Source organism: Schistocerca cancellata, chromosome 6, assembly GCF_023864275.1.
Source record: "Schistocerca cancellata isolate TAMUIC-IGC-003103 chromosome 6, iqSchCanc2.1, whole genome shotgun sequence".
Taxonomy (NCBI): domain Eukaryota; kingdom Metazoa; phylum Arthropoda; class Insecta; order Orthoptera; family Acrididae; genus Schistocerca; species Schistocerca cancellata.
The window spans coordinates 487244945-487262782 of record NC_064631.1 but is presented as its reverse complement, the minus strand read 5'-3'; the positions used below and the strand labels follow the sequence as shown (position 1 = coordinate 487262782).

Here is a 17838-nt window from a genome sequence, read left to right as displayed (position 1 = left end):
AATGTGGTGCCAACTCCCCCCAGTTACCTACTCAAGGCCTCATTGCTTCCAAGCCACGACATGTCACCACTGTTATCCATGCCAAAGGTGAACATACCAGCTATTAGGTAGATGGTCATAATGTTCTGGCTGATCAATGTATGTCCATTCTGATGTTGTATGCAGAGGCTGGACCTGTCGGAAAAGACAGTGTTGTGCCATTCCTGTGTCCAATATTGTCACTGGTTGCACCACCTCAACACGTCTCTCTCTGCTGGCACCTCAACAGAAGCCATAACAATAGTCACAGTGCTCACAGTCCACAGTGCTCCATAAGTCAATGCACATTCTGTGTGGAAATTCGTGTTACTGCAAAGAAGCTGCCTCATGGCAAATAATGTTGCTACTCGGTCTGTCACAGCCAATGAACAATATGTCTGTCCTCTCAGCTGGTAGTCAAGTGGTGCCACTGAGATCCTGTCTAGCACTGTGTAGGGCCCTCGTCAAGCTGCTGGATCCATATTCCCTAATCCATTGTCAGGAGCAGCAATACAGTGGAACAATTGAGTGCAGTCTTGAAAAGTAACAATCCTGCTGCTGCCCAATGTGCTGGCAGACATTTCTCCTTCCTGCAAGAGGCGTAATAGAATCTTCTCACAAACAAGCAAAATTCAAATGTGGCATCTGAATGAGAAACCTGCCGCATAATTTTTTCTTCTTTACAGAATAAAGATGGCATTACTCCTGCCTATTTTGTGCAGAAATGCTACTCAATTGCATTTTCAGGCATATAATAGACTTCACACCAATTTGATGTTGATATCTTGAAAATATTGCCCTGTTGACTGACAACACTGTTAATAGAGTTATACTCCTGTTTGCCTTTCATAATTTTTTCCAAGTATTTCATCTGTTTGACACTATACCCACTACGTCCTTGCCAATGCAAGACAGGATGTTACTTGTCATATTACTGTCCCTTTTCTAACTCAATTTACATTCCAAGCTGCAGTCAAGGGAACTATGTTTTCAAAATCCTACAAACAAGTTTCATCTAACTAGGGTTCCTCTGGTAAAAGCCCATTTTTGTCTTTTTTATCTTGTACCTGACACTTTCATGAATTTATTCCTCAGTACCACATATGGAGGTACACATAAAACAGTGGTAAAAAAAAAAAAAAAAAAAAAAAAAAAAAAAAAAAAAAAAAATGGTACTCTGTATCCAAAAACTTACATGTGCCATATTATTATGAGATTGGCAGAAAGAAACATATTGTACTGTGTGTGTGTGTGTGTGTGTGTGTGTGTAAAGAGAGTGATGCATTGAATTTTACTATGTATAAATAATTTATAGCTTGCTTTGGACATGAAAAAAGAAAATGCCAAATTCATTCACAATATCACTTATGATCTTGGTACTAAATAAGAGCATATACTAGATACAATTAGCAGGACTTAAGTTGTAAAAACTATTAAGGAAGGAGAGACTGTAAGAAAACACTATTCCAAAAAGATTTAGAAATCAATCACAGTATCAAAGTGCTTTAAAAAACACATTAGCATGAGGTAAAATAATTGTAAGTTAAAATTGTGTTTATTTGACCCAATTTCCTGTATGGAGACTTACCATAAATACATCAAATTCATCCAAGAAATAAAATGGTGGTTCAGCAACAGCCCAGAGAGATAAAATTAAGCCCACAGTTGAAAATGATCTCTCACCACCAGACAATGATTTTACATCTTTACCAACCATTTGGTTTTCATCTTTACCAGTAACAGATGGAGATGCTCTCACATACATTTTGCCGGCCACATCATCAACTTCAATTTTTCCCTAGAAATAGACATCTAATATTAGTATGAACCATGATGTGATGAAATACTTCAACCGAATAAATAACTACAGCTGTTCTACATAATTTTATTAGTGCACCAACATCCGAGTATAAAAGTAACAAAATAATATATGTGAATAATCTGTGCCATTGAATAATCTGCGCACCCTAATTTTAAGTGGGCGGGGAGGGGAATAGTGGCTTTAATTGGTGTTTTATTCACAGAAAATATATTCTAACATAATGATTCATCATCACCTTCATCATCATCGCTAGAGAAAGAATGTGAAAGAATAATTGTTGTTGTCACCATCTTCCCATAGAGCGCCGACTCGGTTTCATCCAGTGAATTTGTGAACCGGATTTTTTAAAGAATTTTCGACCAGTGGTAGTGGAATGGAGTCTCAGGCTCATTTCACCAACTCACAAATCTGGGAGAAAACCACCCACCTAATTTTTCTACTTGGTCCAAACTTGTGGTTTTCATTGGCCATCCAACGCATGTGTCGCGTCTAGTGGTTGCAGACCAGATGTTAGGCCTCCAGGGATAATGACAAAGTCACTTTTCCCTTTTTGTAGCTTGTCTCACACTTCCTCAGATATATGTCTGCAGAAGCTGTCCAGAACCAAAATATTACATAAATTCAGTAACGCACCAGACAGATGTTGCCAAACATGCATCATTCAGTCAACCACAAGGTCGCTGTTCAGCCATCCTCTTGGGTTTGCTCTCACAATATGCGTTTCACTGATATTTTCAGAATAGTTTTCCTTTTAAATATCATGTAACGTGGTAGCCTTTTTCCATCAACAGTACACACAACATCACTGTACACCTTTGCTTCTCATCGCCGCCAGTTCATATCACGACACTGGATTCCCCTTTCCTGCTCACGGTGCCATCAAGTGGCATCTCAAAATAGATCGCAATAGACTGGCTTTTGATCCTCCTTACCAATCTGAGATAACATATAGGAATGTTCATGGCACAAACCATTCGTATAGCAATAAAAATTCACTACCTTTTCCTCATAATTGCCTGGAAACCATTGAGCAACGACAGTTTTCCTCTGGAAGCCAAATCCATTTCGATTGGAAAATCTTTACAGATAGCTATGGTGAAACTGGTGATGCCTTCTTCCTTGGCAAAGCCAATGCTTTGAGGTGGCACATTTCACTAGTCACTAGGCATCCATATTGTCATTTATCATCCACATAATTGCAGACCCTTTTTTAGTGGTCCAGATGCTCAGCTTTCTGGCTGTGAAATGCCTGGTGATTACTGTTTGTTTCTTGAAATTGTATTTTGTTTTTTCGCCAGTCACAAATATGACCCTTGCTCACATCGTACTTTCTTCCCATTGCTCAGTTTCGAATATTCTCTGCCACAACAATTTTAAGCTTTTCTGTAGCTGTGTAAGAGCGATAACAAGAACGTGTAGCCATAATTAACAAGTTAACACGTGCTTCTAAAGCATCACAGACTGAGGCTGCAATAATCCTATAGTACAATGAGATCTATTTTGGTGGCGATGCACCCCAGTATTTCGTCCTTAAATTTGAGAAAAAATATGCACTGATTAATTGCATATATATGGTAACTTATTTCCATACTTTATGAACAAGACAGTTTAGATCATGTTTTTTAACAATTAGTACTGGTTTCACCCAAATCAGTTATCTTTCACCATCAGATTTAAAAGTAAAACACAGAAGGACTGCTGGTACCACCATTTTCAGCTGGTGTGTGTTGTTAGTGCTACCAGTAGCAGTAGTCAAGTCTTTGTGTACTTTGGTTTTAAATCTGAAGAGGTTTAATTTCACCGAAACCTGTAAGACAGTTAAAGAAGAACTTGATCTAGACTGCTTTATTCATAAAATAACTTCTTTCCTGCAACAAAATACCGCCCTTTTGTCTCTTATTTTCACAACAAAAATTACTCCATGAAACGAGTTAGTATATTCTACATATAGTTGAGTGCAATTTTTATAAGCAAACAGAAAATGTAAAACATAGTTAATGAAATGTTAGGATACTCACTGAAATATTGTAAAAGAAATAATTCTAAACATTAAAGATATGACAAACAAATGTAATGTTACTACTAAAACTAATTTGTATACAATGGATAACACAAAACAAGGTTGGGCACCAGAATGGTGGTATTCTGATTAACACCAACTGAACCCTTAAGTCCAGTAACTGGCTTTGACTCATTTACATAGGTTGGAACTACTTTACGGCCTCCACTCAGTAAACTCTGTCAAAATCACAGAGCACATTATGCAAATCTTCATTACAACTACATGCAACTTGCTTCATTTGGTACAGCAGCAGGACAATGTTAGTAGCAAAGTGTCACTTTCATAAATATTCTGTGATCAACGAAGTATGGCACTCTGTACTCTTAATCAGAACTATTTGTTCGTTGACATTTGTCATGTGCTACTACAGCATTTCCATGTCACACAGGCTCTCTGTTATGCCTCAGTTAAGGCTATGATAACAGGGAGTGGGCTTCCAAAATAGGTAAACTGCAACAGCCTGCAGTTAAATGGGCTGTTGGACAGTGCCCAATAATGAATTACATGTGTACAGTGTGATTATAATTAAAGGTCCAGTTTCAAAACACTGTAGAAAAAGACCCACTGCTTGGAATGACAATAAATTTGAACAGTATATTATCAAAGAAGGGGGAAATGTCATGGAAAAAAATTAGAAATTTCCCACCAGATGGTGCTGTAAGCACCATAATGTAAATAGATTTGGCTAAAAATTGCAGACAAATCGCAATACAACAGCTATGGCGTGAGCTGCACATTAAACAAACTGTATTGTGCAATGAGCAAGACCGCACAAGTCTGGCATTCAACATCTGTGGCACTGTTAGTTATGTAAGCCCATCCACCACAGCTAGGTCGTACCACAACAGATGGGAGAAATTGAGGAACAGCAAGTTCCACAATAGAACAGAGTGTCATAGGGGTCATGTTCAGAATGCACTGCACAATGTGTGCCTTCAATTCACCTACACTTTCAATCAGAGCAACTAAACACAGCATCTTTCCAATAACAGCACAGTAAGAAGTCACTCGGATTAATATCAGGTGATCTTGATGGCTAGGCTGTATCGAAATAACGGTTGACAACTCTAGCCATTTCCAAAATACCTCTGCAGCAGCTGCTTCGTTGGCTGTCCAATATGCAGAGGAACACAATCTTGCATAAAATGGTTCTACGCGCACATCTACACAAAGCAACTCTTGAACATGGGTAATTTTGTATGAATAGCAATGCAGGATATTTGGTAGAATGTTATGCACCTTTCTCACAGTTATGTCCAAAGTTCAGGCAGCTTCTCATGCGCTGTTTTATGTTTGCACATTACCGCTCGACCCCCACCTACAATGCTGTCATCAGATTGTCTTCAAAAGAGCCTATCTTTTTTAATTATGTAATCAGTTTCTCCAGACCTCCATCAGATGTCATACCAATGTCTTTTTTCATACCCCTGAGTGACTGGAATGTCTGCAGAACTACTTGTGCATAGTCACATTTCTTATCACCGTTCTGATAAAAGTGCACTGAGAGAATCACGATGAGTACATACTGAGAAACAGCCAAGTACCCTGCACTTTTCTTCTTCTTCTTCTTCTCCTTTTCTTTGCCACTTAGTGCATCTAGTGGTAAAATTTTCACCCCTCCCCCCCAATAATGTTCCCCCTTGTTTGAAAATATTACATACAAATCTCACTTCATTCTGTGCAGTGGTTCATTTCTTACAGTGTTTTGAAACTGGAACTTTATAAACCATCCTGTACACCACACTAGTCAAGAAATCCAAGTGAAGTGACACTTTGTTTTGGAGCACTGGGAATGGCAGACATTTTGAGTCTGATGCTGAGAGTTTTGATTGGAAGAAGTAATTTTTAAGGTATGGAATGGCAACCAGCAAGTAATTTTAGTCAGAGGGATAAATTCAGTTCAGGGCACTTTTGTAGTAAAGTAATGTAGAAAAGAGTCTTATGGAATGGACAACCCCACTGCACACCCTCCAGCCTTCAAAGGCAATATGGAGATGGAGAACATATTAAGTAGCTGGATCTGCTTTTGTAACAAATCTCGGAAGTGGTTAACAAGATAGAGATTTAGTGGGTTTAGGGGGCAAGTGAAGTGTGTATCACCTTGAAAGGTACTAATGATGCTTGTGAAAATGTGCAAATAACAGTAAGTGCTGGCAGTTAGTGGCTGTTTGGAATTCTTATGTTGGCAATCTGTTATTTTTTGACTTACAAGAATTACTGCCAAAGACTACATAAATGCTGCTAGGCAAGACTTTACCAATTGTCAGTGCCTGCCGAGTACACTTTGATGACGAAAATACAATAAGCATCTGCTGGAACAACAGCCTTGACTGGAACATACCAGCAGCTAAACAAAATTCTTGTTTAAACTATTGGCCTCTCATTTGGTGACAGTTTTGTTGTTTTCTGTGCCAAAGCCTGTTGGAATATATTTTAAATACAGATTATCTGAAAAATTGCTCAACTGCAGCCACTCTCAGTTTTAAGACCACAATTCTCCTAACATTTGTCTCTTTATGCTTTATCTAACCAATTCTTTGTATTATAAGTTGTGAGTCAATTCAAAGTAAATTACAAGCAGACTTGAGAAACTGTAGTAATTATTGATTTGTTAGTGCATGTAGTATTATCATCACTTAAAAACTGAGCATTAATGTAAATGAAGCACTCTAAGGCAGTAAGATAGTGTGGTGAAACCTGGTCCCCAAGTATGCATTAAATATTAATATAATTATAACATGCAGCTATCAGTCTGAGTTCCTCTGGGTTTTAAAATACTGGGACACACGTTATCCAAGGATCATATACAGGGTGTCTCTTAAGAATCATCAGGCACATTGTCTTTGGTGTCTTGGTAGATCTTCGCAATTTTGTTTATGATATGTATAGCTGGAAACACCACAAACACATACTGCTCATCACATCTCTCATGCAACCCCCAGTGTATTGACTGCTATTGCCATGCAGTAAAAGCACTGCTCAGTCGCTGCTGGAGTACCGGTTATTCTTCGCATTTTACTGTCCCTGTTAACACATATTAATAACATGAATATCACACTTTACTATTTTGGGACCGTTCTATTGAATGGGCACATGAAACTCCACTTAATCATTTTGGTAGTAACAGAAAACAAACCAAGAGCAAACACTGGTGGAGGGAGGGGGAGAGGCAGAACAAAAGAAAAAAATTGCAAATATTTGCTGAAACAACAGAGAAAATGTGCCTGACAACTCTTAAACGAGAGGCCCTGTATATAGAGGGTCCAAGTCCAGAATATTGGGTGAAGATGCCAATTATGACTGTGATGGAGAAGGTGGACTTCAGTACATTGTCGGTGGTGAAAGATGCAAACCTGTAGGGTCTGTACCCCAGAGAAGCAGCTACAAAAGGCATCTGTCTCCATGTTAGGGACAGCATAATTTAAACCTGGCAGAAGGTTGTAAAATGCCTTTGTGTGTGGTGAATCTGATGGATAAACAGGCTATAACATTAGTATGTGCAAGCTCAAGTCTTGGAAAATGTTAAAGTGTCACCTGGAAGTGACTTCCTGTTCCTGTGGCTCTGGGTGACCTGCGAGATAACATGACAGTCACTATCATCAATATGATAATGAAATGGAGTTGATGTTGTGTTGAGAGATGCTTTAGTTCAATGTGTAGGGAAAAAACTGATCAGATTAGTGATAGAATAATTACAGTAAGGTTGGCTTTGATAGTGGAACAACGGATTTTATACATGTCTGTGTTCCTGTATCAGGAAAGGTACATGAATGCCTATAAGAGTTTTCAGAAGTACTGAAAAAATGTATACAATATAAAGAAGTCATAATAACAGGAGATGTGACTGCACATGTTGGGACTAACGAGCAAGAGAAAGAACAACAGACTGGCCCCTTTAGTTATGGTAACCAGACTGAAGAAGCAGCTTTGTTAATAGACTTTTGCAGAAGAGTCATTTAATTGTTGGAAAAACATAATTAGAAGGAAGAACTCACACAAAATAACTATGTATAGGCCGGGAGAGAGAAAAATCAAGACAATGATTGGTCTTCTTCTTATGGAGAGAGAGGAATGTACACAGCTAGAAATGCCTACAGAAGAATTTGAAGGAGCCCATAAAGTGATGCCAGCCAAGTTAATAGAGAAAGAGAAAGAAATATAAGGATATGGATGTTTAAAGACAGAAACAAGAACAGAGTAGTAGTGAAGAAGAGGAATAGAAGTGTTACAGAAATCTTCTTAAGAAGCAAGTGGCTTGTTGAAAGTGGATAGGCAAAAATAAAGAAGTCAAAGATACAAAAAGAGAAAAAATATAAATTCTATAAAAATTGGAAGAATATGTTCAAAACTGATGAATGTTAAATGCAGTGAGTAAGTTAGAATGATAAAGACACAAGGGAGGAAGATGAAGATGAAGAAAAAGAGTTACCTGGCTTACAAATATACAAAGCCACACAGAATATGAAAGTGGATGTGTGACCACAGAAATGATAAAAGCAACAGAACCAGTAGGGCTACAGTGGTTGTACTATTTAGCATAATTTGGAAGATGAAAAAAATTCCAGAAGAGAGAAGAAGAGTATGGTTTCAGGAAAGACAGATCAATGTTTGATCTGATCTTTACATTAAAAGATTTAATGGAAAAAAGAGGGGGAATTTGATGTTGAGAAGGCCTATCACCTTGTGCCTAGATTGAGTGTTCTGCGAAATATTAACGGATAAACAAGTTAGGAAAGTGAAAGAACAAATGATAAAAGATAAGTACAAAAATTATTTTAGCACAGTAAAGGCAAGAGAAGTACTGGTGGTGGAAGGAGGGAGGGAGGGGAAGTATAATGAAACAGGTCTATGAAAGAGAAATATAGGGTCCTCCACATTATCTACCAGAGTCATGAACAAAATTTGGCTCTGAGGAGACAGCACGTGAACGAGATAGGAATGGGGAGGCAGAGGCATCAGGTGCATGGAACAGGAATGTGAGACAGCAACTGGAGCGAGTGAGTTCATGCAGCACTTATGAGGATGTGGGAGAGTAATGACAGAAGACTGGAAGAGAAGATTGTTGGGAAGATGATGCAGGTGTAAAGGGTTAGCATAGATTGAAGCCACTTGGATTTCAGAAATGATCTGGTGCAAGGATAATTCCAATCTCTGTAGTTCAGAAAAACTGGTGCGCGTGGGAAAAGATATTGAGAGTTCTGCCACTCGGAGGTACCTCTGCTCTCGGCCACAGTTTGGTGTTGGCCACGCATCATTCACACAGGTAGACAGTTGGTTGGTGGTCATGACCCAACAAAAGCTATCCAGAAACAAAAGCTATGCAGGAACTGCAGCGGAGCTGGTATATTAAAAGGCTGCTTTCACAACAGTCTCCTCTTCCTCTGTTCTGTCACCTCCTCCCAATCCACTCCTCCACATTGTTATTGTCACAGAGGTCTGCACAAGCTCACCGGCCCTGGTGCACATGTCACAATCTTATCCCATGCACCTGTTGCTTCTCTCTTCAACATACCCATCTCATACATCTGCTACCTCCCTCTGAGTCATCAGCTACCCCTCCCCAACCGCCCCTCCCACTCACCACCTCCTGTCTCCTATCACCCACTTCACCTCAGAAACTCCAATACCAGCAATAGAAATTAGAAAGCTAGGTAAAACAATAGCCATGTTGTTTAAAGATGACACAGTGACATGGGGTGAGGATGAAGTGAAAGCACAAATACAATTACAGTGAAACCCTGTTTTTTACCCTTTTCAAGAGATTTAAAAAAAAAAGGGTGTAAGATGCGGGAAAATGTAAAACGTGAGAAATAACGTTGTAAGCTCTAAACATTAAATAAAGAATTCCCCCTTGCATTTTCACACTTTATGTATGACATAGCACATAATAGATCACAAAATGCTTGTCAGGGATTTGTTTATTATCTAATAAAAACTGCTGATGCTACTGGAGCTGGTAACTATCTGGGAAGTAGAAACATTTGACTCAATTTCATACATCATAACCAATGTTTTGGAAAGACTGCAGCTGTCATCCATTTTCAAACAATGAAACAGTGCACCAGATATGTACTTTATCATGCTTAGCACAATAAATTTAGAGAATGTTTTCTCATTGTCAAGTGCAAATATTTACATCAGCATTTTTTTTGGGTGTTTGCATATGTATTGTTCTGTGTCTCTTGCACTGTAGTCATCTTTCAGAGGATTCAGGTACTGTGCCTCCTTGGTTATGTAGAAGACTACACACACGCAACTATCATTCATGTTGTTTGCTTGTGTAACATCACAAAAAACACATAAGTAAATGCTGCACTTATCGTCATGCTCTGAAATGAGAAATGTCCTGCCCACTATCCTTCCTGTCCCTCCCAAGTGATATTCCGCCTTCCACCGAACCTACACAATATACTCGTCCATTCTTACACAACCCCTGTTCCCAATCCCTTACCTCATGGCTCATACCCCTGTAATAGACCTAGATGCAAGACCTGTCCCATACATCCTCCCACCACCATCTACTCCAGTCTAGTCACTAACGTTACCTATCACATCAAAGGCAGGGTTGCCTGTGAAACTAGTCATGTGATCTACTGCAACCACTGTACTGCATTCTATGTAGGCATGACAACCAACAAGCTGTCTGTCAACAAGAATGGCCAGGAAACAAGTGGACCATCCTGTCGCAGAACACGCTGCCAAACATTATATCCTTCATTTCAATGACTGCTTCACAGCCTGTGCCAATAGATCCTTCACATCAACACCAGCTTTTCTGAACTACGCATGTGGAAACTTTCCCTGCAATACATCCTACATTTCCATAACACTCCGGGCCTCAACTTTCGTTAGTCACTGTCCTTCCTCATCCAGCCCCTTCCCTGCTCCCATTTCAGCACTACACAGCCATCATTCCACCACCACACCTAGTCTTTTTTTTATTTATTTATTTGTTATTTTTCATTTATTTCTCTCTATTTCTCTCCTTTTCCACTACCCCCCCCCCTTTCACCACATCTCCCTGCCCACCGTCCAACCTGCAGCAGCTCACTGTCCGACATCTCCACAATACTATTCCCCTATCCCCTCCCCCACACCCCTCTCCGCCCCAGCCTCCTCCTTTTCCGCACCCACTGCTCGCAGTGTGGTTTTAGTTGCCTGAGACTGCAGTCGTGTGTATGAGTTGTGTTTGTGTGAGTGTGTTTGGGGTTATGTGTGTCTACTGTTGACAAAGGCCGTTGGTCGAAAGCTTTAAGTGTGAAAATCTTTTTGTTGTGCCTATCTGTGACTCAGCATCTCCGCTATATGGTGAGTAGCAACTTTCCTTCTCATAATATTGTGACAATGGGAATAAATTATTGAAACATGCTTTGCTCAGTATGAAGAAATACATTATTGGTTTTGTGTATGAACCAAAATCATTTGAGCAAAGCAAAATGAGTGCAGGTGTCAATTAGGACTGCAAGTGGCCAAACAATGAAACATGCTAAATATGGTTCGACAAAGGTGTTACAACAATCATGAAACTGCGCATACACAGTAGAGACAGTTTGGAAATCATTATGAGTGGTCATGATGTCTTTATTCAAACAAACCTAGTTACTCCCACTAACCACCATGCCACATAGCAGCACAAGATACGGCATGACTTGTTGCTGCAAGTGGCCAAACAACAAAACATGCTAAATATGGTTCGACAAAGGTGTTACAATGATCAGAACCATCACGAAACTACGCGTGCACAGTAGGGACAGTTTGGAAATCATTTTTAGTGGTCATGGTATCTTTATTCGAACAATCCTAGTTACTCCCACCAACCACCATGCCACGTAGAGCCTGGTAGCAGCAGGAGATACGGCATGACTTGTTCCAATTTTTACCCATTTAATGATTCAAAACCACTGAGTAGAGTGCACTGGTGTGAAGAAACTTAAGCGTGTAAGGCTTGTAAACACTACTTGATGGCCGATGCCACGCCAGCGTCATTTTACATCGGTTTTTTCTCCATGAACATTTTTTCATAAATCATAACTCGCAGGAAAATTATAAATATGTTGATGCAAAATAGGGCACGAAATAACATTGTGGACATAGAAAATTTGATGGGAGTGACAAAAGATGTCATAAATGGCAGGAAAATTTTAATTCCGGGAAGGTTAAAGGGTGGGTCGTACTACAGATGTATGGAACTAAGGGACAGAAAAACGAAAGTACAAAGAAGAGCAAACACTGTTATGATGACAAGGAGAAGGAAGAACGTAATGGGATAGATGAAACTGAATAAAATAAATTTGGAAGTGTTCAAAACTTTCAAATACTTGGAAAATGTGATTACAAATGAAGGAAATTGGGAAAGTTATACTACAAGCAAAAGCTACAACCAGACTGTAAGGGGTTTTCTGTGGAATAGAAATCCCAAAGGAATGTAATTAAGTTCTATTATCAACTCATTGTAGGACATGCAGCTGGAACATGGACCAAAAGAAAAAGATTACACATCAGGATATAGGCAGGAAAGGTGAAATTTTTATGGGGTGTCAAATAAAAGACAAGAAAAATTAGAAACGTGTAGATGAGAAAAAGGGCACGAATCTACACACACACACACACACACACACACACACACACACACACACACATGAAGATTAAATGGAAAGAAACCACAAGGAAGACCCAGAAAGAGACTGGTAAATATAGTGAGGTGTCCATGGTGGAGAGACAGACAGTAATGGAGGTGCTTGATTCACAACCCAAACCACAAAGGTGGAAACAAGCAATAAAGATGAATATAAAATGTAGTCTGGCAATGGCAAGGAAAGCGTTTCTGAAGAAGGGAAATTTGTTAACATCGAGTATAGATTTAAGTGTCAGGAAGTCATTTCTGAAAGTATTTGTATGGAATGTAGCAATGTATGGAAGTGAAACATGGACGATAAATAGCTTAGACAAGAAGAGAATAGAAGCTTTCGAAATGTGGTGCTACAGAAGAATGCTGAAGATTAGATGGGTTGATCACATAACTAATGAGGAGGTATTGAATAGAATTGGGGAGAAGAGGAGCTTGTGGCACAACTTGACGAGAAGAAGGGATCGGTTGGTAGGACATGTTCTGAGACATCGAGGGATCACCAATTTAGTATTGGAGGGCAGCATGGAGGGTAAAAATCATAAAGGGAGACCAAGAGATGAATACACTAAGCAGATTCAGAAGGATGTAGGCTGCAGTAGGTACTGGCAGATGAAGAAGCTTGCACACAGGATAGAGTAGCATGGAGAGTTGCATCAAACCAGTCTCTGGACCGAAGACCACAACAACAACAACATTTGATCTTACATTTCTCTCTTTTTCGTTTTCCCCCATCCCCATATCCTTTTCCATTCGCCTCCTACTACTTAATTGTACTATTCACTTCATGTCATCCTAATGTTTCATTATTTCTCACTCAGTCCTATAAAAATGTAAATGTCGTGTGACTAGGGCCTCCTGTCGGGTAGACCGTTCAACAGGTGCAAGTCTTTCAATTTGACACCACTTCAGCGACTTGCGCATCGATGGGGATGAAATGATGATGATTAGGACAACACAACACTTGGTCCCTCAGTGGAGAAAACCTCTGACCCAGCCGGGAATCGAACCCGGGCCCTTAGGATTGACATTCTGTCGCGCTGATCACTCAGCTACCAGGGGTTGGACACTCAGTCCTATCATCTTTACAGGTGCTGCCACAATGCTTATCGATGTACTATCTTTGACAAGCAACTTTCCCACTTCATATTAGTCTCCTCTCGTCTTCACCACAAATGAGTCCCTCTCATATTGAGGTATTGAGTGATCTGCTTCCCCTTTCTATCTTTTCTCAGCCTATCCCTCTTTCTTTACTGGGGAATGAACCAACACTTCTCTGAAAACTAAGATAGGTCTTCTTCCTTCTCCGTTTGTATGTGGCAGAATTTTGTCTCCTGCAAGTAAGTATTGGCCAGCCATTCTGTGTCTGTAATAACACATAACTTTTTATTTTTGGGCTATTTAGAAAAATTGTGCCTTCATGTAAACGGCAATGAATGATGGTGATTAAAAGACATTTTGGATGATTATGAGTTTGGTATATCATCAATAAGAGGGGGCAGCTCATGGAGTTCACACACACAGTCCGGAGCAATGATGACACTTTCTCAAAAGTTAATGGAATTTTCTGTTATGTGTGTCTTTGTGACATGTACCAACTGAATGCACGTGAGAGGTTGTGTTTCCTTGTTTTTATTTATTGTTTCTGACCAGGAACTTCCACCATTGACAAATTTAACATTTTTTAAGCAAATAATTTATTGAGAAGAGAGTGGAATGACTCACATCATGTACAATCTTGTAATGTAAACAGCATCCTTATTCTTCACTTGATAGAGGAATGCATCCATCTATGGAGCACACAACCTTCAGAATTGGCATTACACTGAAATGTGGAACGTCTTGGTCACAAATTAATTTATTGATATGTTTTGATACATCATCATCAAGACATAAAATGAAGTACAGAAATGAGCAATACAAAAGTGGAATATGTGGAGCCAGGTGCACTGCATGCTAGATGCCAGACTGCCTACTTCACGATGCCCTGGATGTTGCACATGGTTCCACATATATGAGAGCTGTATTTTCAGTACCTTATGTGCCATTTTTGTACTTCATTCTATATCTGAAGATGACATATCAAAATGTGTTAATAAATCAGTTTTTGACCAAGACCTTACATAATTCATTGCTTGCCGATGATCATTACCAACAGCAGTAGCAGCAGCTACCATTTGGCGTTCACTGTCGTATAACTTAAAACAACAAATTTTTGTGAACATAAACTGCGGAATAATAATTACTGTGTCTCTTTTATTAGCGATCCTTATCAGTAGAAAGTTAAGTGGAAAAGAAAGGGGGGAAAGGTGGGTGGGGTGGGGTGGGGTGGGGTGGGGTGGGGTGTGTGTGTGTGTGTGGGGGGGGGGGGGGGGGGGTTGTGAAGCTCATTCAAAATCACCAGAAATGAGAAACAGACCTCAGTTCTTACACATGATAAGTAATGGATTGTGGCATAACAGATTATCTGAACAATGAAAATTCTCTGCACTGTTTTTAAACCATAATCAACACAACAACAGGTTTTTGTCTTCTCTGCTAACAACAAAACAAGTAGAGTGCAGCAGATGAACACTCACAGTATATTTCCGTGTGAGAAGAATCCCATAAAAAAAGCACTGCACTCTGATGATAACGTACTTCTTCAGCCAGTCTAGGAAGAAATTGCGAGATTCAATAATAGCTGGAAACCTCTGGAACAAATAAAATACTATCTCAGTAAACAGTACATAAATATGATTCAAAAACACCATTTAAAATAATAATATTATGAAAAGGACAATTGTTATCACCATGTAGTGCAGATGCTGAGTCACAGATAGGCACAACGAAAAGACTGTCAGGAAGTGAGCATTTGGTCAACAAGGCCTTCGTCAACAATAGAAACACACACACATGCGCGCGCGCAGATGCTGAGTCACAGATAGGCACAACGAAAAGACTGCCAGGAAGTGAGCATTTGGTCAACAAGGCCTTCGTCAACAATAGAAACACATACACATGCGCGCGCGCACGAGTGGGCGCGCACGAGCGGGCGCGCACGAGCGGGCGCACACACACACAACACACACACACACACACACACACACACATGTGACCACAGTCTGTGGCAGCTAAGGCCAGACCTCCTGGTCTGGCCTCAGTCGCCAGAAACTGTGATCATATGTGTGTGAGTCGTGTTTGCATGAGCATGTGTGTCTATATGTTGTCTATTTTCAAGGAAGGCCTCGTTGGCTGAAAGCTCACTTTCTGACAGTCTTTTCTTTGTGGCTATCTGTGACTCAGCATCTCCGCTAGCACAAAAAACAATAAAAACAGAGGTTGAGAGAGGTAATTTGGTCTAAGAAAAACATTTAAGTTGCTGTATTAGGAAGCAAACATGTTGAAACAAAGTAACTGAGAAATGCACTCTTACTTTAACTTTATGCACTGTGGGAATCTGTGCTGTGCCTTTTGATTAAATGAAGTTCTGGGGTATGAAGTTCACCTTCAGTCACATTGCATTTCTACATCATTATATATACTCTCCAAGCCACCATAAAATGCTTGATGGGGCATATATCTTGTACCACTACTAGTCACTGCCTTTCCTGTTCCACTTGTCTTGCAAATGGAATGAGAGAAAAACGACTATCTACATGGCCTCTGTACAAGCCCTAATTTCTCATGATGTCTTTGCAGTCCTCATGCAAAATGTATGTTGGCAGCAGTACAATCATTCTGCAGTCAGCTGCAAATGCTGGTTCTCTAAATTTTATACTGTTTCACAACAAGAATGTCACCTTCCCTCCAGTGATTCCCATTTGAATTCACAAAGTATATCCACAATGATCACATGCTATTGAACCTAATGGTAACACAAATCTAAAAGCACGCCTCACAACTGCTTCAAGATTTTCATTTAATTCCATTAGGTGGGAATCCCAAACACTCAAATACTACTCAAGAAAGGTTCCCACTACTGTCCTGCACATGGTCCTCTTCATAGATGAGCCAAATGTTCCTAAAATTCTCCCAATAAACCAGTCACACATTTGTATTTCCCACTTCTGTCCTGTTCACTGCATCAAGCAGCACACCACTAGTACTGTATTCATACATTACAAGATTGTTTTTGGTACACATCTGCATTAACTTAAATTTTGTATAGTTAGAGCAAGCCGCCATTCATCACACCAAATACGAATTCTGCCTAAGTTACCTTATATTTTTCCACATTCACGCAATGGTGATACTTTCATATACTACAGCATCATCAGCAAACAGTTGCACACTGCAGTTCACACTATCTGTCAGAGCATTACCTTTATAGACAACAGGAGGGATCCTATCACACACCCTTGGGGCACTCCTGACAATACATTTGTCTTTGATGAACACTTGCCCTTGAGGACAACATACAGGACTCTATTACCTAAGAAGCCTTCAAGCCACTCACATATCTGGAAATCTATCTCGTATGGTTGGACCTCCGTTAACAGTCTGCAATGAGGCACCATGTTGCACGTTTTTCAGAAAGCTAGGAATACAGAACGTGCTTGTTGCTCTTCATCCATGGTCCGCAGGATATCATGTGACAAAAGGGCAAGCTTAGTTTTATAGTCTGTAGCTTAATAATAAAGGTATGTGTTAGCAGACTTAAAAAAGTATTGCTTGCTCTGCAAAAAATATTTTATACGAAATATGACTGAGTAGCATTCACATAAATGGCATAAAAGACAATGATGAGCCAAAACATTATGCCATGTGTTTAACAGTGTGTTTGCCCACTACAGAATGCAAGAAAACAGTGGTTCTGCATGTCATGAATTCAACAAGTCCTTGGTAGGTATGTAGCACTGGATGATTATGCACAGGTCACGTAATTCCTGTTAGTTAGGGGCCAGTGGTTTCTGGGCATGGAGCTTGCACTGATAGCATCCTAGACTTGTTCCATCAGGTTCAGATCAGGCAAAGTTTGTGGCCATGACATTAACGTGAATTCACTCATCGTGCTCCTCAAATCACTGTAGTGTGATTCTGGCCTTGTGACATGGACAGTTTTCAAGCTGAAAGACATTGCTGCAGTGGGGGAATATATCAAGTATGAAGTGACGCAAATGACCTGCAATAACGTTCCCTTATTCCACAGCTGTCATGGTGCCTTCAACTACTAGCACAGATCCCAAAGAATCACTAGTCCTTCACAGCATAATATTGTATGTGTCCAGGGAGCACTTCAAATTCTGAGCAGCTGATTGCCTGGAAGATGGCATATCTGGACTACTGATGTAGTGTAAGAAGAAATATGGTTTACCTGATCAGGGGACA

At 39.9% G+C, this 17838-nt stretch overlaps 1 protein-coding gene across 2 annotated transcripts in view; it reads right to left on the bottom strand.

Annotated features, from left to right (window-relative positions):
* Positions 1 to 17838, bottom strand: part of LOC126190758 (structural maintenance of chromosomes protein 6) — a 221183-nt gene that overhangs the window by 55778 nt on the left and 147567 nt on the right. For both annotated transcript variants that reach the window (XM_049931273.1, XM_049931274.1), the window contains exons 17-18: positions 15108 to 15221; positions 1607 to 1816 (exon numbers count right to left, since the gene is read on the bottom strand). In XM_049931273.1, the coding sequence (XP_049787230.1) occupies positions 1607 to 1816; positions 15108 to 15221 (324 nt within the window). The remainder of the gene's footprint in view (positions 1 to 1606; positions 1817 to 15107; positions 15222 to 17838) is intronic.